Genomic DNA, 26,337 nt, shown 5'->3' on the forward strand with positions numbered 1-26,337 from the left:
ACCAGGTATTAAAGACATGGCCACACCTCACACACACACACACATATATAGCAGGTATGTATGTTTACGGTTCATTAAGGTACTTTAATTTGTTGTCTGGTACTTTTTTATTGCTTTTTTAACAAAAATTTAATATAAATATTTTATTTTTATTAAATTATCATTTAGTAAATTCTATTTATTATTACTTTTTCAGTGTTCTGTTATTTGAATCACTACTGTGAATGTTAAATTTTCTTTCATTTCAAGCACAACTCTATAATCTGCTGCCCCGTTTACATTAAATATTCAAACACTCCAATCATTTACACACTATAAATCAACCAAGATGAATAATGTTTTCTGCAAGTTAAAAAGAATACTGGTAACTTTAGAAAAAGATCAGAACAAAGCAAAATCAGGATCTCCTTTTCAGGACTGAAAGGTTGGTATTTCCCTTAGAAAATCAAATGGATTCTATATAAATCAGTTCATGTGAACTGTGCAATGTTCTAGATGGCACAGTAGATAGATAGATAGATAGATAGATAGATAGATAGATAGATAGATAGATAGATAGATAGATAGATAGATAGATAGATAGATAGATAAAACTCTCAAGGTTTTGTTTCAAGAACAATTTGAACTAAAAAAGCAGTCAGGCCTTGTAGGTAAATAGACACCTACCGGTTTGTGGAGGTCAAACAGGGTCTCATCCACCTGGGATGTGGGGGCCAATCTACGGTACCTGCCAGCATGAAATCTTTTCCCAGAAGACTTTGGGATTAGTAATAAAAAATAAAAAAAACACCTGATCAGGATTATTTTTAATCATGGCGTCGAGATACAGGCTTAAAAGTTAGGATTAGAAACTAAAGGGGAAATAAAAACAAGAAAGCTCCTGTAAAACTTACCATGACGAAGGCTTATGTGGGCAACACTTTTAAAGGAAAGGAACAACCTACTGGTAATCCTGGCTCCCGATATGTGTGTTGACGGTTGCTATGGCAATACAATACAGTTGGTAAAAGGGGGCGGAGCTACCCTTCAAAGCACTCAGGATTCCTACTTGACAGAATATTTTTTAAATGTGCTTTTTTTGTTATGTTGGTTCGATTGCAACTACATTTCTAGGCCGTTTCTAATTTAATAACGATTCTTTGAGTGTTTTGTTTTAAATGTTGTCTTGTGACACCATTAAAATAACACGTATAGAAGATTATCCTCACACCTTTATTTTAAATCATAATTGTATTTTTGCATAAAAAAATTAAACACTCACAATATCTACTGGCTTAAAATTCTTTAAACAAGGTTTATTCTATTTTCAGTATCCAAATGTCTAAACAGGCCCATTTAAATTCTGCTTTAAAAAAAACAAAACAACAGCTTTTATGCAGCTATTGTTATTGTAAACATCATTCAGAAGACTCATACTATTATTTATGATATGAAACATGCAGTTAAACAGTGTATGTATATATAAAAAAAGCAAACTAACGGGACACAGTAATGTTTGCTCAAATGAAATATAACTCAAATAAGTGAAATGACCCTATCGATGTCGCCCTCTGCTGGCCACCAGAGGGAAAGCGCGGAGGTTGTTGGGGAAAACTCTTTATGTTTAATATTATTTTAAATAACTAAAAACTACACACCTCAAATTAAATACTACAAATTTAAACGCATGACAAAAAGTAATAATTAGTGTCATAATATTTTCAAAAAAGTTAAAGGAACAAACTACCTTTTTTAATCTGTTTTTGGCTGCTTTTTAATTAGATTTTGTTATTATCAATAAAAAGACATTATATCGCAGTTATTATACATACATGTCTATTTTAACTTTTAGGAGCTGCAGCATCTCGAAATGTAAAATATACAATTTAAACTAATTAAATTGTATGGCCATAAGCTTAAGCCTTAAGTTTTGAGTTAATTATCTACTAATGGAAATGTGTAACTATATATCTAATACATTGTGGACACATACAGATTATGAAACAGTTTTAACGTATTTACCTTTATCATTAAATGCCATGCAAATAATTAAATTCGTAAAAAAATTTTCATTACATCATATATTTTTTGTTTGCTTTCTGACCAAAACGGTTTGATAAATTCAAGGGAAAAAACTTGAATGAGTTTGTCTCCAGGGCTCCTCCTCCGCTGTGGTCGTATTGGCTCTTGGACGCTGGGCGGCGCCATTTGGCCCACATGATGCGGAACTGTACGCGTCAAAGCGACTTTCAGCCTCGATGTGTACAAATGTAGGACGAAGTTATTTAGTCAAACTTAAAAACCTTAATCCTCCTAGTTGCATTTTTAAAAAGTCAGCGTTTATTGCATCTTTATTTGAGTTTTTATGGATTAAAGGGGCATTTAGCTCCAGTGAGTTTGGCATCTCCAGGAGGAACTGGGCTTGGGGCCCCAGAGCAAACCAACCCCTCAAATGAATGGGAGCCTCCCCTCACTGTGCCGGGACTGTTGGACTCTGGTAAATGATTATACATCTGAGGACTCCTTCAAAAACACCATCTGAGGACAAGGACAGCTGATTTCCTGGCTATGCTGAGTTGATGCCTCATTCAGAAGGTTTCCTGTCCTGACCAGCACACATGGTGACAGCCCAGATTCAATCAGCCTGCCGGTAGAGAAGTTGACCATTAACCTCACTGCACTGACTGCAAACAGCTCCTGGCTGAAGCAGCTGTTCCTGCACCCTGGATCCCCAAGCAAAGTTCACTGTCACAGGCAGCACAGGACTGTAAAAAAAAGGCAGCAGTTTGATCCTTTTTGTTTTTCTCAGATTCTGCAAGGGCTGAAACTGCAACCATGGCTACAGCAGATTACGGATACTACAGAGCCACCATATTCCTGGCCATGTTTGTGGGCTATACACTGTATTACTTTAACAGAAAGACCTTTTCCTTCGTGATGCCTTCTGTGATGCAAGAAATTAAGTTGGATAAAGATGACCTGGGTATGAGACTCTTATGTTTGTTTTTTCTAAATAAATCTCAACATTGCTTTATGCATTTCCATGTTTACAATCTGTTTCTTTTGCAGAAATGATGTTATGAATATTTAAAGCAGCTGCTTTATGGACTGTTTCTCTCTGCAGGCATGATCACCAGCAGTCAGTCGTTGGCCTATGCTATCAGTAAGTTCATCAGTGGCGTGCTTTCAGACCAGATCAGTGCCCGGTGGCTGTTCTCCATCGGCCTGTTCGTGGTGGGAGGCATCAATGTGATCTTCTCCTGGTCCTCCACTGTGGCGGTGTTCTCTGCTCTGTGGTTTATAAACGGTCTCGGACAGGGCCTAGGCTGGCCTCCATGTGGCAGAGTGCTCCGTAAGGTATGCTGCAGCATCCTAGGAAATCAAAGCAAACTCATTTGAGTAACTGAGGATGCTTATTTTACTTGTCATTATATTAAAAAACACAACTCCAATCTGACACACAAATATATAAGGACAGCTTATCAGGCTACAAGTGAGAGAAAACATTGATGGGTTAGTATTAAAGCTCCAAAATGAATTAAATCCAAATATCCATGTGTGCAAAAGAACAGCTTGCATGCTGTTTTTTGAAGGTTAACAAACTTTAGGTACAGTGCATTATGGTACTGCTTTCCAGTAATACATTTGGCCAGTGTAGGCTTCCAGGCTTTTATGCCTAGTATGAATCTTGAAAAGCCACCATCAGAGAGCTTTGCGTAGATGGTGATGTTGGAAAAGAAAGACTAGTGATCAAATCCACTTTATGGGAAATCTTCACTGTAAATAATAATATTGCAATTTTAGGTTTCCCTGAAAGTGTATCCACACAGCATATCTGCAAAATAACATTTATTTTCCTGCAGCATTTACAAGACCTTAAATTCTCTTTAGTGTGGTAATATAACGACAAAAGAAATAAATAAATGAATTAAATGTTTTAAAGGGGTACTGATTGGGGCAGAAATACGACTAGAAAGGCCCCTGATGTTGGAATTTGAACTGTCTCAACCCTGACCTTTAAAAAAAAAATCAAACATGGCTGCCATGCATTTAAAACCTCAATAAACCTCATAAACCGGTGCTGCAGGATATCAAGAAAACAAGCAATATTGCTATAATCTTTATGCAACAACAAGTACGATTCGACTAGAGATAAAAAATAAAATAAAATAAAACAAAATAGTTAAACTTGATACATTCAGATCATTGCTAACCTAAGGCCCAGACAGAAGGATCCAATATATATTTGAAAAAAAATAAAACAATTTCAACAAAATAGTTTCATATTAAAAAATGATCTAGCCACACTAGCTTTTTTAGTAAAGACAAATTTACCTGCTGTGATTTTTTAACAAAATATCCTAATATAGAGAAATATGCTGTCACTGGTCTGGATGGCTAATCATAGGTTAACCTCATTATTAAGTTTGTTTAATGGCAGATTGCATCCACAGGCCTTTGACAGCATTCCCAGATCCTTGTTCCAGTTTCTGATTGAAAGGACGCAGCCTCCAGGAGTTTTTGAACTTTTAATAATTTAATCTGCTGCAATTCTCAAATGAATATGAAGCTTCTGTTTGATGAAGGAATTCCTTTTCTGCTTGTTTTCTTACTTTCTGGTTAGTTTCTTATATTCTTTCTCCAGTAGACAGTGTACCACCCCAGGTACCGTGAACTACAGTTTGGGAAGTATAGTAATAAGCTAACAAAAGTACTAATGCCTGTACTTAAACTACTGTGGGCAAGCAAAAATTAGTTGGCAGAAGTTAAAGTATTATAAGGATCTGGAAGGAATGGTATTATTTAAATATAATCATTGATATAAGCCAAATATTAAAGAAGTAGATATATGGAAGAACCTTTTTAGACTAAAGAAACTGGAGTCTTTGATGCCTTGAGTTTAAGGTGCTGTGCCTTCATTCCCAGACCATCACACATCCACCACTGTGCTTCTCAGTTGGGATGAAATGTTTTCCACTTTTCTGTGCTTTTTCTTTAGTGTCAGAACCAATTATATTGTTTTTGTTTTGCTGAAAACCTTTTTCTTTTTCTTAATCTTATCTGATTAAAGTTAACTGTTCAATTTAAAGTCAGAGGAGCAAACTCCACATTTAGATCAGCAAAGATAGAAAAGAAGAGTCTATTTTTTTGCCATTACTCCCAAACAACCAATTAAATTTAAAGAGGTTTTTGCAGTCAAATTGTGACTGGTTGATCCCAAGGCGGGACATTTTGCTACACTTCTCTTAGATTAAGTGTGTTGTTTTTGTCATTTAAAGCCAGCGTTGTGACCCTTTGTTTGTTTCAGTGGTTTGAACCCTCTCAGTTCGGGACATGGTGGGCCATTCTCTCCTGCAGCATGAACCTGGCCGGCAGCCTGGGCCCCATCATCGCCACGGTGCTGGCTCAGACTTACAGCTGGAGGACGATATTGTCTGTCTCTGGGATGATCTGCGTGGCCGTCTCGTTTGTGTGCCTGCTGGTGATCAAGAACGAGCCCAAGGACGTTGGGCTGCCCAACATAGAGGCGACCGCCAAGAAAGGCAAAGGAGGTGAGACTGATGCTGAGTGAGCACTTGGAGGCAAGATTTAGACAGACTCTGCTGTTTCGACACAGGCTTGTCATAGATAACGGATGTCTGTCTATTGTGTCAGATGGCTGTGTTGTCTTACAGCATGCGTTTGTGGTGCTGCGACTAAAGGTCGCTGACTGGATGGACTTTACTCAAACGCAGGCTTGATAAGAACACTGTGATATTAGGAGGTGTCAATGTTTTTGGTTCAAAGTCTCATCGGTCACTATGTCATGGTACAAAGACGTATGGAGCCTTTGGTTTTATCCATTTACTTTCTCCTCCAGGCTCCTCCAGAGATGACAGCACCCTCTCTGAGTTCCTGCTCTCCCCCTACCTATGGCTGCTGTCCGTGTCCTACCTGGTGGTGTTCGGGGTGAAGACAGCCTGCACCGACTGGGGGCAGCTGTTCCTCATCCAAGACAAGGGCCAGTCCACGCTGATGGGTACAGAAAATGGATGGGGCAAACAGACGCCTCCAGGGTCTGTAGAGAAATGGGCTACGAGTTCGGTGTATGACAGCTGGTGAATGGGTTTTCTTCTTCGCAGGCAGCTCATACATGAGTGCCCTGGAGGTTGGAGGTTTGCTGGGCAGTCTGGCAGCAGGTTACATCTCTGACAAGGCTGTCGCCAAAGTAAGGCTGATCGAGTTTTTTTATTATTCTGCTTAAAATCAGACAAAAAAAAGAAAAAACTTCAAAAAGAGAGGACTTCGCTCCAATGAATGAATAAATATATAACATCATTTGCAAAGACACCATTAGCTCCTCTCACTATCCTCTGAGGGCCTGATGGAAAAACAAACATGCATATATGCTTGTTTATTACCATTTCAAATACTTAGGTGCACAACAGCAATCCTGTAAATGTAAACATTTGCCAAGCTAAAAGGCTTCAGTGCTTTTACTGTTAATCTCCAACAAGTTTTCGTAAATTTGGCTTGTTTTACTCACTATTCCTACGTCTCTGTTTCTACACAGCAAGGGTTGAGAATCTACGGCCATCCTCGTCACTTCATCCTCATCTGTATGATGGCTGGAATGTCTGTGTCCATGTTCCTGTTCAGAGTCACAGTGACTGCTGACAGCTCAAAGGTAACGCTGGCATCTCTGAGGGTAGAAGCCAATGGCTGGAAGCTTCGAAATCTTCTTTTAGAAAGTAAGCTTGTATGAGCGATGCAAACAGAAACTCTTAAACAGAGCGTGCATGAGGAGAAATAGCATCATGCATGCTCTCACATGTGTTTAAGAGGTGTTCCCTCTTAGAAGCAGGTACAGGGTTGTGCATGTGCATTTTTTTTTGTAAGTGAAGAGTTCTGGTCTTTTAAAAAAAGTGTGAAAATCTTCCATTATACCTTTAAATAATATGAAGTTTTGTAATTTCCCAGCTCTGGTAAATTCAGCAAAGACAAAACATTGACCAATGAAAGATGAGTTTGTATGGAAGCGGCACTCATTCATGTTTTATTGGCTATCAGCGCTCATACTATTAAGAGTTGTAACAGAAGAAAGTTTACATAATAATTCTTCTTTGGTGGCTAGCAGTGGGCAGAAAGAGCCACCACATGGAATAGACAAACAAAGAAGAGATTTAAATCTGGCATGTTTAAAAGAGGATGTGATTATAAGGAAGCTCATTCATGATGACAACATGATATCAAGCTTGATATAATTGTTCCCTTTTCTGATTGCTGTGAGACATTTGCTGGATTTAAACCCATTTGGTTTGTGTTACACTCTGAGAAACTCTGCTTAACGTCTTTCGTTGCTGTTTCTGCAGTCGCTACCAGCTACCTGATAAAATATACCGGTATGTGGCTGAAACACAGCATCTTTAGTATGTTTTGTCTAACTTTAGGATTTTATTTCTTCCACCTCATGAGAGTTGGTTTAAAACTTTACTTAATTTCTTCCCATGAAATCCCTATGTTATGTCCAAAATTAATATTTCATGATCTAACTTTCAATTTTTATATAAAGGCCCAAATGAAAAAGGCACATAGACCTTCTTGGAATATTTCTGCCTTGTAATTTCTCTTTTTATATCCATTGAATTAGGATGTTGGTTTCTTTTATTGTCATAGAAATGAATGATTTGATTATTTACTTATTTATTTTTTTTTAGATTACGTTCAGCATTGTCATGGCATTATAAGGCAGTTTCTAAAATAACTGAACTCATTGAAGTGGGTGTAGTAACATATTTAACATCTTTAGCTTTTGTTAATCAAGTTAAAAATAACTAATATTTTCTACATCTTTCTTTAATGAATACCTCTGTAGGTATTGCATCAGCCTCATTATAGCTAAAAGGAAAATAATTTATATTCGTCAGCCCTGAACATTACATTTTCTTTTTCTGCAATAATCAAAAAGGAGAAGTTAAAAAAATAAAAAGTGTAATTTCGCTTTTATATACAGGTCTATATATAAGATATATGAGAAGAATATGAGACCGTAACTTTTTATTTGTACTACCAGCATGAATTTAAAACTGCTTTCACGCTGCACTTTGTTTCATTCGAGAGTGAAAATAATTTCTTTCCAAAGGTTTTTCGAATCTGTGGATCTGATATTTATGGGTTAAATTAAACGTTGTTTCTAGGTGTTTATATATAGTGAACTTTACATATTGCAGGATTTGGCTTCAAACAAGGTGCCAGATGCTCAAGGATGCTTCAATAAAAAAGCAGTTTTTCCAAATTAAATCCCCTGAGATTCCCTTACTGGGATGTGGGCTCATCCCCCAACGTTCCCAGGTCAAGGGAAACGCCCCTCGGCTGGATAATCACCCTTTTCTTTATATACCTTCAGGTTTGGATACTCAGCTTGGGCGCTGCTTTCGGATTCTCCTCATATGGACCAATAGCATTGTTTGGAATATTAGCCAATGAAAGCGCTCCTTCCAACTACTGTGGGACGTCTCATGCCATCGTTGCCCTGATGGCCAACAGTAAGTGTGCAATGTTCTGATTGGAATTTCTTCCATTTGTTAACCATCCCCCCTTTACTCTGACACCCTTAAAACATTGGGCTTCTGCAGGTTCTAAAATAAATAAACTAAGGAAATTATGAAAAATGAATATATTAAATACCAAAATAGCCTAACCTGATACCATAAGCCATCTATGCTGCTACATATTACTTTGCCATTCACTATTTTAGGGTAATTTTTAGCTCTGGTTACTGCTTTAGAACTAAGCTACCTAACTCCAACCCCTACATGCAGAGACAATTTTTGTCAACTATTTAAATCCTTGTTTATTTTTTAGGCTCACGTCATTAACGTTTACACCCTCGCAATAATGGAGTAGTCAGCAAAGTGAATGAATATTTGAGCTTTATTTTTCTAACATACAATAAGCTTTTTCCTGGAGCTGGATTCTGTTCACAGAGTTGTGAGAAAGGTTGGATATCAGGAGGTTTACAAGACCGACGGTTTTATTATCTTAAAAACCTGAAACTGTAAAGTTGGAATGACTTGTTGATGCTCATATTCTCCATTACTCATATCTAGCCATAGACGTCACAACCATGACAATGACAAAATGCTTTCCTATGTGGTATTTTGCACATATAAACAGTATTGAAACATGTCTTTAAATGCTTAAAAGTCAAAGTGAAAGACTGACTTTAATGTGACAGAAAATTAAGATCTGCTACAAACAGTAAGAGCAGGAAAGTTTGATAGCAGTTGATGCAAGGAGCATCCATCTTAAATGTGGAAGTTAGGTCTGGTTGCTTTCCTCCACTATTCAACTTAAGAATTCCAATTTTTGAGGTCTTCTCTGTTCAATTTTCCTACTTAAGAAACTATGACTGTGGAGAACAGAACGCACCAATACTGCTCCCCATACTGCTAGGTTTTGTAACGGAAAAATAGCAACCAAACTTGTGAAGGATGGAATAAAATAAAAAGTCAGTGGACTTGGTCTGTTAATGTTTGTAAAGCCTAATTTAAGATGTTTAAATTTAGTTTATTTAGAGAAAATGAAGCTTGGATATGCTACATTGTGAAGCATGGTCTTGGCAGCAGTATGCTGTGGCAATGACTGAAAAGAGTTATAAAAAAAATTTCAAGACTTCCCTAAAAATCTGTATTGACTTCAGATGCCCAATACAAATGCAGGCCACACTTTTCAGACTTTTTTCCCTGTATAACCATACACACATTTTTCCATTCAGCTAATCATTAACTATGGGATCTGTTACCAAGAATCTCTTACATCAAAGATTATGATGGCAACATAAAAATAAAAAAGCTAGAAACTTATTTTGCCTCCATTGTGTTTTTTTTTATTGCCTTTATGCGTGTTTAAGTAGAAATCACTGTTGAACAAAATGTGTTTCACATGATCCAAGCTTAATGTCATCCATTAATTTTCTCCTGCAGTTGGCGGCTTCCTGTCTGGATTACCCTTCAGCACCATCGCCAAGCACCATGGTTGGGAAACGGCTTTCTGGGTAGCAGAAATGACCTGCTTGGTCACCGCTGTTGGGTATTTCCTCTTGCGGAACATCCGAACCAAGATGGGTCGCCTGCCCAAGAAGGCAGACTAACGTCACACCTCAACCCTTCAAACCACAGATGTCAATATATTTTTCAGCATTTTAATACTCTAAGATTTCTGCTATCAATCCATCAGGACACTAAAATTTATCTTATTTTGTTTTTTTACTGGTTCTAGTTGCTTCTTGATATTCAATATTGATGATACTGACAGATCCTGTTTTAATTGAGTGTGCATATTGCACAAGTGGATTCATTTCCCTACTCAAAGACTATATTTTTACTACACAAAAGGATCCAAATGGTACATTTATTAAAAAGAAGTTTTAATGACAAATCATAAATGGAAAGTGCCAAAGATGTTATCTCTATTGCCCTTCATTTTTTTACACAGCTGATACTCAACCACCTGTCAATTCAAGAGGCTAAAACACTAATAACTGACATTAAAACACATCCAGGCATTACAGTGTTTAGGATGTATTGTGTCAAGTATTTACACCACTTAATTTATATTTATATATATACAGCCTTGATAAGAAGTCAGATTAAGAGTTTCAGGCAAAAGAAATACAAAAAATGCACTCGTTTCATTCCAGTTAATCATTTTATATACAGTATGCTATGAGGAGGAATAAACTCCAATCTGGTTTAGGACCCCGCTCCAAAGTTTCCAGCTTTCTCTGCAACCTCCAGCGCACTTTTCAGGTTCTGATCAAATAGTTCACACCTGGATCCAAACACAGGACAAAAATCAATAAATCAAACCTCAACAATTGATGCCAACAGGCAGTTTAGCCGTTATAAAATCTGAATCTGTTACTGTCCATGTACCTGATGGGCATTTCCAGAGAATAGAACGGATTCTTCAGAGCAAAATCTGAGTAGATCTCGTAAATCTTCTTTAACAGGGCGTCGATACCGGACTGCCGAGGGTCTGCCAGCACAATAAATTTTATACCTGGGAGATAAAAAGATGGAATAATCACATTAAAAGCAATGATAGTGAGCTTTGACAGGAATAAAAGAAGGTATTAGAAAAATCTACTTTTCATTCAGGGTCCAGGATGGTGTATTTACTAATTCTCCAAAAAGGGCTTCAGAAATAGATGTTCTTGAGTAAAGAGTGGTCCCATAGTTAGTACAGATTGTAAAGATCTGTAGAGGTGCTGTAGTTTTTTTTATAAAAACCTGGTGAACCAAAGAAGACACTTTTTTTTGGTGCAGATTAGTTCCTCTTTACTAGCCTGCTCAATGTACAGGGTTGGAAGATAAGTGTAGGTCAATCATTCTTGTTTTATTACCGTTCAATTCTTTAATTAAAGAAAATGAATTATTGACTGTTGATCTGGACAAGTTAATTTGCCTGTATCCTACCAGAACACAGTATTCCTTCTAAAAAGTGACTAAAGCCTCTTTCCTACTCAAAATAGCACATTAAACCCGGTTTTTCAAACATGGGTTAAAATGCTAACAATCAACATTTGGCCCCCTTCTCACTGGCAACAAAAGCCGTGTCTATCCCCTCGCTGGCAAACTGTGTGGCCTCTGTCCTCCTGCAGCTGCCTGTCTGGTTACACCATCACGCTGGTCTAGCAATGATGTCACCACTGCCACAGAAACCAATAAAGTAAACAATTGAGAGAAGCATGTAAGGAAGCCATGGCGTAATAAGTGGGCTTTATCGTTTTGCACTTTTGTCCCTGAAAATCCATCCAACCAGTGCTGCTCAATGTTTATCAAAGTAAACAGGAATTTTTCTGCTTGTTAGATTAGAAGCGACTGCTGCAGTGTGTTGACGTCCATATGTTGCGTTCCATGGTGACACATAATTTAGCGGATCAACTCAGCTCTGGTGTTCCCACAGTGTGCCGCCTAGGAGATTTTTACGCAGATCGATTGCAGAGCCGTTTGATCTAAGTAGACACACATCAGTGAGCTGTTCCCACTGCCACTAAAAGCCAATTGTTCCCGGGTTTAAACTAGTTTTTCGGCCAGTGGGAAAAGGCTATAAGAGAGACATGCATCAGTCGCGTCTCGTCTTTATAACCCAGAGCAACTTTAAGTTGCTAAATAAGCTTACTAATTTAGAGTGGAAATAAAAGAAAACGACAACTACTGTGGCAATGATAATCCTACAGATAAACACCTCTTAACATGAATTAAACATCTGATGTATTCTACATATTTTAGTTTGACATGTTGCTGCAATTAAAGACTCGTTTTCTGAAGGATTATACTCGTCTTTACCAAAGGGGCCCTTAGATGTGGAGGGAGCTGGAGTCTTTTCTGTAATAATGAAGTTTGTGTTGGAGTATTTTCTGCTTTTCACATAAATATTATGCAGTACTCATACCTAAAAACCACTGATTGGGTTCCATATTGTTTTATTACCGTAGGCTGATTTAAATTCATGCATTCGGAAAACGTGACAAATGTAGGACAAAGACAAACACACAAAAGAATGAATGTAAAGAAGTAGAAAGAATTTTCAATTCTAAACATAGAATAAGATCAGCTTCTGAGGCACTGCTCATGGTTGACTGGGATTTGTCTCCTAATGTGTTTAAAAACTGTTTGCATAATGTTGTACACAAGTAGTAAAATGTTCATTTCTGTACAATGGTGCTATGTGACGATATCAACATAAATAGAAACAGCTACTCTATGAAGGTACCAACCTGTAAGCGTCTGAAAACAGTGGAGTTTGAAGACGTCAGTTTCCAGCATCTCGATACCTGAACTGCCAACTTCAGGAGACAGCTGTGAACCGATGGCAAACAACCTACGGAGAAATCCAACACAAAAGCAGGTTATTGTGAACATCACTTTAAAACTATGACAATAAATTTACAGAGCCACACTAATAAAGCTAGGGAATTTTGTGACACTTGTATCACATAAGATGGAAAAAACGCATTTTCTTTTAGAAATAATAGTCCTTTCAGTCCTAAAAGCTGTGTTAACCGATAGTCCAAACATAGGACGTAGTTTAATTGTAATTTACAAGCTAAAATTGAGAAAATAAAACGATAAAAACACACTCCTCTACCATTTTTTTCTCTATCCAGATATAGAAAATGCCACATTCTTATCAAAATAACTATTTGAGCAGAACGAGTCAAAGAATTTACTGAATCATTCTAATACAAGATATGCTTTATTTTAAACCATTCCTTCCAAACTCTGGCTGTGTGTTTAGCCCCAGACTCAACTCCTCTGCAGCCTCTAGCAGGTTTATTTCCTGTGTTTGACCAGTGCTGAGCTCCAGATATCTTCCCATCAACTCTAACCAACATCCCTCTCTATATTAAACAGAAGCTTCCCCAATGTGCAATGCCTCCAGTGTTTCACTGCGATGCGTTTAAGGTAAACCCAGGGAAGGTGGTGGGAGACAGGAAAGGCCCCGTTCCAGCACTGGACAGCGCCCTCAGTGACGCGCTGCTGCTTCTTAAATCCATATAAGCTCCTTCCTCTGTATAACCATCATTGATCCCAACAATCTACATCCACGGTATTCTCTTTAAAAAATGTCAAATTTTTTGTAGTCTGCACAAGTTGTACAACTTTTAACAGTGCCTTTATAAAACCTCTAAACTTATACAGTACCTATATATAATTTTGCTTATTTTCAATACATGTGCTCTCCCTTATCCTTTTTCTTTCTACAAACAAATTATCATTATCCTCTTCTATTCTCCGCAGTGTTAGTTTTCTACATTATATAACTTTTTCCATATCAAAAATTTAGGTTTTCCTGAATCTATCCCCCACAGACCTCATCAAAAAATGCTAACTTTCGCTCAAAAACGGTGACTCATAAAAACCTGATGAAGATGTGCACAACCCAATGTTAAATACCTTCAACCTGAGTTCATATATACAAACACATCCTTGTTCTAATATAATAAAACTAGAAAAGCACTCTGAGAGGCCATACCTCCACCAAACAGAAAGTTTGGCTCCAGATCGTGATTTACACCTATAGCTAAACTTAGACTTAGAGACTTAGACAGATTTTATTTGATCAAAAAGAAATTTTTTTTAGAACAGCTCACTAGACAATTTTAGCAGCAGTGATATATTAAAAAAAACATTGTGATATTAAATCACTATATGTAGTTATGCTTCATGTTCGCTTGGCAGCAGTGATGTCAGACGGATCTGGATAGGATCTTAGCATCCAAATGGGATTTTTCTAAAATCTTGCACATGAAAAATAATGACACATTTCAGATGACCGCAACAATCAAACCCATTTAACCCTTTATAGGGCACTTAGTGTAATACTTTGAAAATCAAAATTTTTAAGCCAACAGTGTTATTGGAATGCAGGACAAGACATTTTTACCTTTGTAACATAAAAAAAAAATATGGATATTTTGATGGCAAAAATTAATATCAATGTAATAACAAGAAACACCATCTTGCCCAAATATATTAAGAAAAATAACAAATGTTCTTCTATAAGAAATTCATGAACAACACTCGGAGAGTGAAAGAAACAAATTTTTTTGGTCCAACATAACGTTAGGGACATTATTATATTACTGGCACTTAAATTTTTTTTTTTTTACTTTAAATATAATTGTTAACTTTGCTTATTAACTTTTTCACTTTACTTTTTAATTAGTTTTTATATCTTTTATTTTTTATTGAATTAACTTGTCCTTTTCAACTTAATTTAAAGTAGGTAATATATCATTCAAGGGCTCATCTAATTGGTCAAATGCAAAATAAGATATAGAGCCATGTAGCAGGTTCTTTGCTGAATGGCTGGATATAGATCTTGGGCTTCTAGACCTCACTGGGGGATGGGGGGGCTCAATTTGTAAGGCAAGTGATCAAAACTGGTAACTTGCCCTATAAAGTGTTGATCCCAGAGTTACTTACGAATGAAACATGGAAGCGAGCATCAGCTTCTCGTTGGAGCTCAGGCGAGCCCGTCCGAACCGGATCGACACCGGATAATTTGCTGGGTCCTTTAAATATTCTAGGATGTCCTTTCCATCGGCTGTGTTTTTTCCGAGAACATCAACTCCATTGATGGACAGCACTGCGTGCCCCACTAAAAGAAAACGTTTGTAGTCACAAATAACGCTAAAACTTGACATGAAAGCTCCATTGGTGATGCTAACGTTACCTTTAATTCCGTCCCGCTGACCAAACGACACCACCACTTTTTCGTCGTGATGTTTAAGCACCAGGTCTAAAGGGTGGCTGAAGGTCTTCTCCACCTCAGTTCTCGGCACATAGTTGTCATACTGGTATATTAAACCTCCAGCCTTATTCACTACATAAACACTGAAAATCACCATCTTTGCAAGGTCCTACTTCCTCCCACTGCTCTTCTTCTTCTTCTTTCTGGTTTTTACTGGCGGGTGACATCAAACGTTAAGACGTATTATCGCCATCTACCGTGCTGGAGTGTGGACCAAAGTATCCCCCTTTAATCTAAATGCTTGTAAATAATCCTGTTTCCTTATTATTTTTTTTAAACTGCTTAATTTATTTTATGATTAACTAATATTTTTATCAAGTTTTAATGTCTCTATATCCATATTTCCTAATTTCTTCTTGTAGCTTCCCTCTACTTACTGTATACTTTTCACAATGAATTATGACATGCTCTACTGTTTCCATACCCCTACCACTATCAAGTGGTTCTCTACTTTCTTTTGTCCTCCCACTGGTCACGTGAACCAGCCAAGATTATGAGAAAATATTTAATAATTTTATTTTACTACAATTGTAATTTATATAAACGTAAATTGAATAACATCTGTACCGTCTTCACATTAAATTTATAATTTTATCTTTGGTGCGATGTTTGATAATTAAAAAAAAAAACAACAACAAAAAAAACACAAAAGACTACAAAACTCCAGCTCCCAGAATTCCCTCCGTCATTTCCGCACATACGGGTTGCCTAAGGGACTCTTGCACGGGTAGACTTCCTTTCGCTCCGACATCTTGACGAGGAAACATGGTGAGTCTCTGGATTACACGTTTTACTTTAGAAAACTAAGCCTTTGTCGGAATTCACTTTGCGTGTTTATGCCTTATATTATTCGGAATGACTCCATTTATCAATGAAGGTCAATCGTTTCGTTTAGAATGGGCAGAAGGTGTCATAATTGATAAAATTTTGCGTGCTTAGCAGCGGGTTAGCTAGTTGCTAGTCCTACCATGCTTTCAGCTAAACTGTCCGACAGAAAACGAGCTGTGGAGATTTTTACTCCAGTTTGTGCTGTTAAGTAAATATCAAAACACTCCATAGACACGAAATTGCATTTTAGCACTTCTTAGGAAACTGGGCGGCGGGAAACGACAGCTTTGGTTATTTATTCAGCAAAGACAAGGCCCTAATAACAGACAGTGATGCATTCTAATTTTGCTCTGATCGAGACACTCCTCAGCTACAAATGATTTCCTCAGTCTACCATAAAGCCAAATTAACACAGATTTAGAATAACATGGCATGAATGGGTATTTCCCCTTAAAATAAGTCAAAGCTTTCCACATAGTTAACAGTCTAGTTATGCATTCCCATATACGTTCTCCATCATGACACGTGAAATGCAAACTTCTGACCTAAGAGATTAATTTTCGTTGTTAATAAACGGGCATATGTCCTGTTTTTACCTTTTTTCCCCTAAGCATGAACATTTAGTAAATTAGTAAATTTCCTCATTTAGGTTTTGCAAAGTATACTTAGACAAGTGTTTTGACAAGCATGAAACTGAAATCTTGTATGCTTGTTTGAATATCAGTTCAAATATAATTCAATCAGTTATCTATAATTGTTTCAGTCCTTAAAATGTCTATTTTTTACTTTTGAGAATAAACTGATTCCCTCTTGGTCCAAATGTTTGTCTAGAAATGAGTCCACTTCTCTAAACTAATTAACCTAATAATATATATATTCCAATAACATATCACATTGTTTATACTATTTGTTACTAAATTCACTTGACACATCAAGATCCTCCTTTCTTTGTGACAAGAGCTGGCTTTGATTCTTGCAGTATTTTCTGTGAGAGATCTGTAACTATACACTCTGAAATGAATTTCAAATATCTGCAAATATCCTGTTGTAATTATCCTTATTTTAATCAAAAGTAGAACAAGCATTTATGTATAAAAAAACTTCTTGAGCAGAAATATTTTTAAAAGTAAAATATGATTTGTTATCTTAAAGCAGGAATGTTTCTTCATAAATGAAGTCCTTTGCTTAACATATTTTTCATAAAAATCAGGGACCTGACATCCATAGCTGTAAAGATACATTTTGTGGATATCGTTTTAACTTGATGCTCTTTGTTTCCAGCCTCCTAAGCAGGACAAGAAAAAGGACGCAGGGAAGTCCAAGAAGGACAAGGACCCAGTCAACAAGTCTGGAGGCAAAGCCAAGAAGAAGGTGGGGATTAGTCAGCTTTCATCACAACTTTTAACAAGTTTTGTTCCTATCTAACACAGTGTATGTGCTCTTGAGCAGAAGTGGTCCAAGGGAAAAGTGAGGGACAAGCTCAACAACTTGGTCCTCTTCGACAAGGCAACCTACGACAAGTTGTACAAAGAAGTTCCCAACTACAAGCTCATCACCCCCGCCGTTGTGTCGGAAAGGCTGAAGATCCGTGGATCTCTTGCCAGGAACGCCCTTCAGGAGCTGCTCTCCAAAGGTAAACCCAACCCTTGCAATTAGATTTATTCCAATATATCTGGAACAAAAAAGGACGGGATCTGAACAGTAGCAGCTAGCTTAATTTTAAGAAAAATCTTTCTTTTAAACGGGTGGTAAAGTTTCCTTTCTTCCGTTTCTGCAGTTAACAGCAGAGGATGTATACATTTAAATGTCATTTTCTATGAATTATTTTAGCTATTTAAACTTTCTAAAGTGTCATTAAATATTCTAATGTCTTAAAATGTAATTTGAATTTTAGGCTTTAATTAGTCTAACATATATTCAACATTTTGTCTGCTTTTGTTTTAAATATATAATCAGCCCTATTAACCAGGTTCAAAACTTTCCTGTACCTTCATCTCCTACAGCCTCTTTCAACCTGGGGAACGTTATATTATTTTAATAATTTAGTAAAGTATTTTAATAATTCTAACTTGAGCGTTTAATTTTTTTTATTTCTTCTCAAATAAAAATAAACCCAACATCAATATGATGCCAGTAAGGTATCAAATACAAAATAAAATCATACTATAAATCTGGAGCTCATTTGAGTATCTCTCCTATAATCACGTTTAAACTTGAATTGGGGACAAAATACGGAACAAAAATTGTAGTTGGACTGTATTTGTTTTGCATTTTCAACATTCATGACACCGGAGCTGCTTTGAAGAGCTCAGATGTGGGTAAACGGCTGATACCAGGCTGTTCTATAAATCCACTCCGTTCCTCTGCTTGGTTTTGATGCGTGTCAAAGCTGAGGGTGAACTAAAACATTTAAGAAAAAAAAACTTTCTCTTTAGTTGAAGAAAGCCTTTAAAAAATGTTTTAATAGAACAGATTTCAGTCCCATTTTATTACATTACCTGAGAAATAAAATATTTGCATATACCCCTAACAATGGACTCACAGACCACCAGGGTTACGCAGTGGTGAAAACTGGAAAAAACACTGAAGTCATTTGAAAGATTAGAGATAAGAAGTGAAGTTGATAGTTTCCACCTCCATAACTGAAGTTATTACAGTAAGTTGGTTAGATTTTATTTGGTCCATAGCGTGACTTAGTTCGTGAAGTTCTTGTTTTTTACTCCAATATATGGTTTGAAATGTTTTAAATGAGCATTTCTGAGACTTGTGGAAACACTGTCTCTGCCTCTCAAGGAACGCTCATCGGGGATTTATGTTGTTAATGGGGCTTAGTATGCTCAGAGATGAAGATGGCGCTAAATTGAATTTACTGAAAGGCAATAAAAGTCTCTCCAAACTAAAATATTATGAGGCAACTTTCCATAAGCAATGATCAGCACTGCTAATCGGCTTTGTCATGTCTACGATACGTGATCATTCATGTTTCCAATTATCTTTTTTTTCCCATTGGAGACAATTTGACCTCCTCTAGAGTTATGTGGAATGCTTGATGGAATAAGTTTTACACTGTGAATGTGATTTATATTTAACTTTAAATAAGTCACTTTTTTTTCTCCTTATCCTAGGGTTTCTTGGTTCTATAGAGAGACCTGTAGTCTAACCAGTATATCATCTGCATCATTTAATATGCATCTACCTTTGTCACTTCATGACATGAATATTTGTCGTTTTACAGCCGGAGGGAAATGGTGGTCACATTGACCTGCACACACCTGCCACAATCGACTTTATGAGTCATTTAAATCTGCCACCTTAAAACTTGGGGGTCATACTGACTGGTGCAGCTCTTCGATCTGCTGCCTGTAGAGAAATGAAGCTTATCTGGATTTCTGTATTGAAATGCGTTGGCTGGCTTCGTTGTGCTGTTCTTTTTACATCTTTTTGCAGGCGATGAAGCCGAGAAGACGTTTTATTGTCTCCCTTTATCGCCTCTTTCTGAAATATTTTCTCCTTTTTCCAGTTTTCCCATTCCTGTATTACTTGCATTGCAGTGTTCATGTAATCTGTAATACTCCTGCATAATTATAATAAAGCTGTTTACATGAATAAATAAAGCAGAACACTATGGTGATAGCCATACTGCTCCACTTGTAAGAGCAAAATCTGGGCTTTTTTTTTTTTTGAAACAAGACAACTCGTCTTATTGCTATTGACAGGACACTGTTAAAAATTATGTGAAAGCAGCCTGTTTGTTTTTTTTAAAGGTGTTCTTTTTTGTCTTGTAGGCATGATCAAACTGGTGTCCAAACACAGAGCTCAGCTGATTTACACACGTAACACCAAGGGTGGAGATGAGGAGGCGGCCGCAGAGAAAGCATAAACAGGTAAAGAGGGAAAGTCTACTTCCCCACACCTCTTCTGTTGTATGGTTTGATTTTTGTAATTCTAATTGGTTTTCTTTTTTCGTCCTTTACAGGTTCTCCTGTGTTGTGAGCTGTTTATGAAAGGTGTAATAAAAATGTAAAGACAAAAGTGGTTTTGTCCTGTTTTAAACTAGATTATATTTTCTCCAAAGTATGTTTGATTCATCCATCACACCACACATTTTCATGTTAGCTTTAGTTAATAAAGATATGCAAATAGTTATACTTGTATGCACGTGAACATCCACTAGAATTAATGAAGCCGTTGAGAAAAGCCTCTAAAAGAGATTAAAAAAAAAATAGGAAAAGTTTTTTTCCTTTAACATTTAAATGATTTGGTTTGATCAATAAAGTATTTTTATCATATCTCATCTATTCTGTAGGTTCAAATAGATTTGGTTTGTTGCTGCTAACAAAGTTTAATTTATTTAAGATGTTAGCCTTCAATATTTAGTTTTGTACAAATGTTTCAACTTATTTATGATGCATGTCTACCTTTTTTGAGCAACAGAAAATGTCTGGGTATGGAGGTTTAGTTTGTTTATAAAGGAATGTAAAGAAACTCAAATGTTGGCTCAGGGCTAATGTGAAGGGCTTCAGTGATGGATGTCGTTAACCCTCCCTTTGTCACCGCACAGTGTCACCCCAAGCAACAACGACCAAACAAACCGCAGGCTTTACGCCTCTGACATGTATGCAACATCCATCAGGTCCTCCCAACATTAAGCCCGTACAGAAAACAGCTGCTCAGTCTTTACATTTAACAAAGGCCCTCTGAAGTTTACACACTTTTTGAATTCCTGGATCTTGTGACGAAAAATAAGATTCACGTATCCTGAAATATTAGAGAACGACTCAAACATCATTAGTGCCCAATCCTTCAAACTGCTCTATAAAAGCACCTCTTCCGGTTTAGCATGTGTTCTTACATTTCCATTGATCATAAATGGTGTTAAACCAGAAATAAAGACCAGCTGCAGTCTAGGTTTTACTACAGGATGCAAAACTTACACATTTGCATCCTGCAACTTATAGAGCCGCTGATCTCATGCAGGTGTGTTGGGGGAGAGACGGATCTAAAAGCTGCAGGATGGCAGCTCTACAGGACTGGACTTGGCCATCCCTGGATTTGTTTTTCAACCCTGGTTCAAGATGCAAGGAGGCCTGCCTTTTTTCTTTTATAATTTCCCTGATGTAACACCCATGATTTCAGTTCCATAAATCAGTCATTAATGGAAATCAGGTGTGTTGAAGCAAAGGGAAATCTGCCTTGTAGATGCCTGCTGTAGGTAAGCAATGCTGCCAAGTTATGGAATGGTTCTCATTATTAGTAGATGAGGTCGCTATAGTAGCCCATAATTCAAACAATAAGAAAACAAGTTTTAAATGTGTTTTAAGTAAACAAATATTTAGGTTTGAAAAATGGCAAATATTGGCATTTTAATGTTGGAATTTGCACATTTCAAAGAGTTGACACTAACTTCAAGGGTTCCCAAATGTCCCTTGTGACCAATCCTTTGGAACCATGATGTATGGTCCTTTGTATATTTACCTGCCTACCAAGTTATTTAAAACACACAAAAAAAAAATTCTAGAAATAAGTCAATATTAAGTGTATCTACCCTTACTTTGAGCAGATAAATAAGATGATTTACCAATGAGATTAGTATTTTTACTCTTAAAATAGGATTATTAAATAATATGCAGTTATAAGACCATGCAATTTTTTTTCTGTTAAATGTAAATTGTCTTATTCTATTGGCAAAGTGTCTCACTTACCTCCATCCAAGAGCAAATGCACTTATTTTAAGAAAAAAAAAAAAATTTCAGCGAAGACTTAAGAGATTGAGGGTGTAAAAACTGATCAGAGGATGTTGAGTACAAAGGTGTTCTATTTTTCTGTTAACTGAATATGGTGTGTTTTTATCTACATGTTTGGTTAAAATGTGTCATTCTAGCCTGATAAATCAGACTGTGTAATTTAGCAGGCAAAAATGATTATGGCGGCTGGGGCTAGTTTACTAGGCTATTATTCATCTAATAAAGTAATAAAACTGGTGAGGAATAGTATCATTACTTCAAAAATTATGCGGGTTAAGCATAAGTACATTTTGGGAGAAAAATAAGTTTATGTATCCATGTCTGGTCAGAATAAAGGTTTAAAAGTATCTACCAGTGCTTTGCATTTTTTTTTTCAAAGGTATTTTTGCTACAATAAAATGTACCCTCTACGATTGTAATAGCTATATGTTTTATGGTAAATTTATTGATTTCACAGCCTTCCACATGCCTCTGGGATAACATCACAACGATTTTGAGAGAGGTATATAGTTTTTAAAATAATATATTCAAATTATTTATTAAGGGGGATCCGTGGGACCTTTGCGCTTGTGTGAAACAGGAGAGTTGCTCTGTTCTCTTAATGGATATTGACTGCAGCTGCTGCATCAGAGTCCCTGCAGAGAAGGGAGGAAATTATTTCACTCAGACCGATCACTTCTAATATTAATACAATGCAACCATGGCATCAGCTTCCAGCATTATTGTAGCTGAAACATTGAATTAAAAAGTCCAACTAACCAGATGAAATCATGTTTTAGTGTTTTATTTTTATCTGCTATGTGCTCTTCACTCCTGCAGTGCACACCACACAGTACAGTGGGTGGGATGTAGTCTGTTCAACCAGGCTATTTGGCTTCTTATTCATGCCGCCACCATGTTTGACTTTTCATTTTGACTTATTTCCCTTTTCATTGTTGTGGATTTGCTAAACTGGATAGGCTTGGAGTAATACCGCAGGGTTGAGCTCACTTAATTGTACTGTATTGTATTGGACTGGGTCCTTCGAAGGCCGTGAAAATGAGGAGGTTGGAAGAGTTCAGCTATAGATCCGAACAGGTCCAGTCTTCTCCGACCGTCACAGACCCTCACTCAGTGTACGCTCTGTTGCCTTGAAACTGTGCAAGTTGGCGCACAAAGCAGGCAAAGAAAGGATGGCCAACTTCTCACTACTGTGCTAATTTAATTTCTGAGGAGCTTCAGCAGCAGTACCGCTGTCACAGATATCAGATTTGTAGTTCCCACACTGCAGAGGTACTGAAATCTGTGCTTAAATGTCAACCAAACCCATTTGCACAAGAAAAGATAAAGCCATTCAATAAAACAAAAGTTACCTGCGAATTATATTTCGTTAATTTTAAGACAAACCTATTCACATTCTCGCATTTTATTAAATTACACTTACTGTTTTCACCACTGTTCATTCCCAGGGCTGCTCAGTGGCGCGGTGAGTAGCACTGCTGCCTGGCAGCAAGAAGGTTCTGGGTTTGATTCTCGGGTTTCTTCATCTTTCTGCATGGAGTTTGCATGTTCTCCTTGAGCATGGGTTCTGTCCGGGTACTCCGGCTTCTTCCCACAGTCCAAAAACATGACTGTTAGGTTAATTGGCTTCTCTAAATTGTCTTTAGGTGTGAGTGCGTGCATGAATGGTTGTTTGTCTCTGTTTTGCCCTGCGATGGACTGTCCAGGGTGTACCCCGCCTCTCGCCCATTGACTGCTGGAGAAAGGCACCAGCACCCCTCGCGACCCCAATTGGGACAAGCGTGTCAGATAATGGATGGATGTTCATTGCCATTTTCCTTTTTCTGAGCATGGAGCAGCCGATTGCTTTAAGTTGCAGTTAATCATGGGTTAGAGTAATCTACAAAGGATTCAAACACACCAATAGTCTCTAACAAGACAGGATCAAGATGTGGATTTGCTCCCTTTTTAATGAAAAGAAACTGTGGGAAAAAAAGACTTTAAATATAGTGACCAAGTCACAATGCAGAAGCAGCCCGTTTTAAATACTGCAGCTGCATGACCTCACAAGGCCACGATTGTAGACACATCCAAAAAAATCCTGTGGCACAAGAATATTGAAACCCAAATTTAATTCTAGTGCCACAGTGCAATTATAAATGTAGGGAGACTTTTTACACAAAACAAAGATTTATGACATTTATAATGTGTTTAAAAGAAAACTGGGAAATGATCTTTATACAGTTTTTAAACTTAGATTTATGCTGTAAATTCAAAGGGAGCCATTAATTGTAACTTGTCTCTGTTTAACATGTATTCAATCACATCTTTGCTCAGGAAGCCCTGGTCTACAAGTTTAGCTGATTAGTTTAAGAGCAATGCATCAACCAATGTAGATGAATGAAAACTACATATGCAAATGTTTTATGTGAAGCGGAATATTTATTTAAAAGTAATAATTTTGGATGGTAGAACAAGGATGGATAGAGTTATGTCCTTGGTTTAACATTATAAGGGTGATGATTTAGTTTTAGATGGTTCTTCATAGAGTTGTGGGGGCTTCAAATGTAATTCAACAGCTCTGAAAGAATTTACATTTCAGTAAATTCACTAAACTTACCTACTGACTGCCCCCCCAGCGGAGCAATGTGAAAGTCCAGCTTCATGTTGAGAGCCATGACTGAAGTCTCAGATTAGAAGGTACTTCATCAGGCTCAGGGCTGGGCAGTGAAAGTGACTCTGTGCATGAAAAACAGCTGTCTTTGTTCACGGTGGATGGCTCTATGTGGATGTGTGAGTAATTGAAGCTCTGCCCTCTCCTCCTCTTTCCATTTCTGTCTCTCCCTCTCTCACTCAGCCCCCCACTGATGGTGATGTTTAAATGTCTGTAGGACAGAGTCAGAGTGGGAGCGCCGTCTCGTGGTGATCAGCCTGGATGCTTCTCCCAGCTCTGGATTTATGGGACGCAGCTGCTGAGCGGCTGACAGACGTGTGAGGAGCTCCAGCACTGCTGCCTCTCAAGCTGCTGGGAGCAGCTCAGGATCTGCTGCTTTGGAAAGAGGACTGCTGTGTCTCAACACGCAACCGTGAGTAGCTGGGATTCTTTTGCCTTTGCCTTATTTGTCATGTTTGCCTCCACTTCAGATTAATTTTAGAGGGCTTACAGGGCTGACCTTTAATCTAAGAGGCAAAGTTAGAAGTTTTTGTCCAGCATACTGTTTCACATGTTGCGCTGCAATAACTTTCCATTCCTCAAAGAGGTTTCCTGGGATCTGGAAAGTGTGATTAGGGAGTCGGCTGTGAGCAGTTTTACCATACATGGCCAACAGAAGTGAAACAGAAATAACTTTTAAAGAATTGCACTATAAGACCTTGTATTAGACTTGAAAGCTTTAGTTTTAAACTGCTTAGATTAGACCAGCCTCTGAGTCTGTAGACTGAGGTGCTTTTTAAATATAGTTCACAACACTTGTGTCCTATTTTTAGAAATGAAGGCATCATAGGAGGGTATAGAGACATGACACCAGGTACTCACTATATACACAGAGTGAAACTTTAGCCCACCGCCCAGAGATTGCCTGTGTTTTCCTTCATAAACACATGTCCAAGTTTCCAGCCAGCCAAAACCTCTAGTGCATGATTAGGTCAAGTTTTACTCCATTTGGAAACCTGGAGCACAGCCCAGACATGAGGACTTGAAGTGATTTCATCAGCTCAGGTCCTCATTTTTATCCAAAGGTCAGAGATCATCATGGGAGACGCAATTCTACGCACTGCAGACAATGTCTTAGATAACTGCATTGAAAGGGTTTTATAACAAGAAAAAACTAATGTTTACAACAATCATTACACAAATGAACATTTTGAATAAAAAGGGCTGAGGCTTTTTGAGTTAATGATGTTTTTCCCTAATCACAAACAGGAGAAAATTATATCTATTTGAATTGCATTTTAGCTTTGAATGATTGAGTTCTATTTCTATTTTATTTAGAAACTTAACATTTTCTTATTTGGAGGGAAAAAAAAATTCTTTAAATGTAGGGGTTCAGACTGTTTTAACGCCCTTGTCATTTTACATATTTGGACCTCTGGTCATTTTTTCTGTCTGAAAAGTCTGGCATTAAATGATGCCGTCTACTTATATTTAAATTAGTACATTTATTTAATGTTGAATTATATAGCCATACCTGCTTTAAAAACCAATAATTTAAAGTAATTTTCTATCATCCACCTTATAGTCTGCTGTCATTGTAGTTCCAATGAATGACATCTGGAAGTTGGATTTTCTTTAGTTTGATGGGCTCTGAGCTGACGTCTCAAAGGAGTCAGATGAAATAATAGAATAAATCAGTTTTGAGGCAATAAAATCCAATGAATGAAATCGCAATTGAAAGTAAATGTGTCATAGAAACAAATAATAATATCCATTAGTTTCTTTCTCACACACACGCCAGCATGTGTAGACTATAATAGTGAACATGTTGGTTTATTGTAAAAAAGTAAA

The 26,337-nt window shown here is 37.3% G+C and overlaps 5 protein-coding genes across 6 annotated transcripts in view; 3 read left to right on the forward strand and 2 right to left on the reverse strand.

The window, feature by feature from the left end:
* Nucleotides 1-807, reverse strand: part of LOC107101886 (cilia- and flagella-associated protein 45-like) — a gene marked incomplete at its 5' end in the record, with an annotated part of 4,042 nt that extends 3,235 nt beyond the window's left edge. Inside the window, one exon of the mRNA XM_015400963.1 lies at nt 667-807. Coding sequence (XP_015256449.1) covers nt 667-807 — 141 coding nt within the window. The remainder of the gene's footprint in view (nt 1-666) is intronic.
* Nucleotides 808-2,206: 1,399 nt separating this feature from the next.
* slc37a4 (solute carrier family 37 (glucose-6-phosphate transporter), member 4) lies at nt 2,207-10,227 on the forward strand. Its single transcript, XM_015400959.1, has 8 exons — nt 2,207-2,962; nt 3,104-3,336; nt 5,288-5,531; nt 5,840-5,998; nt 6,102-6,187; nt 6,533-6,646; nt 8,366-8,504; nt 9,945-10,227. Exons 1-8 carry the CDS (start codon nt 2,815-2,817, stop codon nt 10,109-10,111), a joined length of 1,290 nt encoding a protein of 429 aa, XP_015256445.1. The 5' UTR covers nt 2,207-2,814; the 3' UTR covers nt 10,112-10,227.
* Nucleotides 10,228-10,351: 124 nt separating this feature from the next.
* trappc4 (trafficking protein particle complex 4) lies at nt 10,352-15,425 on the reverse strand. The gene is made up of 5 exons (XM_015400960.1): nt 15,205-15,425; nt 14,955-15,129; nt 12,743-12,846; nt 10,896-11,022; nt 10,352-10,791 (listed from the first exon to the last, which is right to left on the reverse strand). The coding sequence occupies exons 1-5, from the start codon at nt 15,377-15,379 to the stop codon at nt 10,713-10,715; spliced, it is 660 nt and encodes a 219-aa protein (XP_015256446.1). The 5' UTR covers nt 15,380-15,425; the 3' UTR covers nt 10,352-10,712.
* Nucleotides 15,426-15,982: 557 nt separating this feature from the next.
* Nucleotides 15,983-20,142, forward strand: rps25 (ribosomal protein S25). Its single transcript, XM_015400962.1, has 5 exons — nt 15,983-16,050; nt 17,392-17,481; nt 17,560-17,743; nt 19,896-19,994; nt 20,087-20,142. The coding sequence occupies exons 1-4, from the start codon at nt 16,048-16,050 to the stop codon at nt 19,988-19,990; spliced, it is 372 nt and encodes a 123-aa protein (XP_015256448.1). The 5' UTR covers nt 15,983-16,047; the 3' UTR covers nt 19,991-19,994; nt 20,087-20,142.
* Nucleotides 20,143-24,741: 4,599 nt separating this feature from the next.
* sgcg (sarcoglycan gamma) overlaps nt 24,742-26,337 on the forward strand; it is a 23,447-nt gene continuing 21,851 nt past the window's right edge. The window contains exon 1 of one of the 2 annotated variants that reach the window (XM_015400978.1): nt 24,742-24,919. The gene's annotated coding sequence lies outside the window, so the exon portion shown is untranslated. The remainder of the gene's footprint in view (nt 24,920-26,337) is intronic. The other variant, XM_015400977.1, reaches the window with a different exon arrangement.

This window comes from Cyprinodon variegatus, unplaced genomic scaffold, assembly GCF_000732505.1.
Source record: "Cyprinodon variegatus isolate N-32 unplaced genomic scaffold, C_variegatus-1.0 Scaffold1168, whole genome shotgun sequence".
Taxonomy (NCBI): domain Eukaryota; kingdom Metazoa; phylum Chordata; class Actinopteri; order Cyprinodontiformes; family Cyprinodontidae; genus Cyprinodon; species Cyprinodon variegatus.

Coding starts and splice junctions, on each gene's coding strand:
- rps25 (XM_015400962.1), top strand. Junction 17,482..17,559: donor GAGGCAAAGCCAAGAAGAAG/GTGGGGATTAGT, acceptor GCTCTTGAGCAG/AAGTGGTCCAAGGGAAAAGT. Junction 17,744..19,895: donor TCAGGAGCTGCTCTCCAAAG/GTAAACCCAACC, acceptor TTTGTCTTGTAG/GCATGATCAAACTGGTGTCC.
- slc37a4 (XM_015400959.1), top strand. CDS start 2,815: ATGGCTACAGCAGATTACGGATACTACAGAGCCACCATATTCCTGGCC. Junction 3,337..5,287: donor GTGGCAGAGTGCTCCGTAAG/GTATGCTGCAGC, acceptor TGTTTGTTTCAG/TGGTTTGAACCCTCTCAGTT. Junction 5,999..6,101: donor GGGCCAGTCCACGCTGATGG/GTACAGAAAATG, acceptor TCTTCTTCGCAG/GCAGCTCATACATGAGTGCC.
- trappc4 (XM_015400960.1), bottom strand. CDS start 15,379: ATGGTGATTTTCAGTGTTTATGTAGTGAATAAGGCTGGAGGTTTAATA. Junction 11,023..12,742: donor CTGTTTTCAGACGCTTACAG/GTTGGTACCTTC, acceptor TTTATCTCCCAG/GTATAAAATTTATTGTGCTG. Junction 10,792..10,895: donor TCTCTGGAAATGCCCATCAG/GTACATGGACAG, acceptor GTTTGGATCCAG/GTGTGAACTATTTGATCAGA.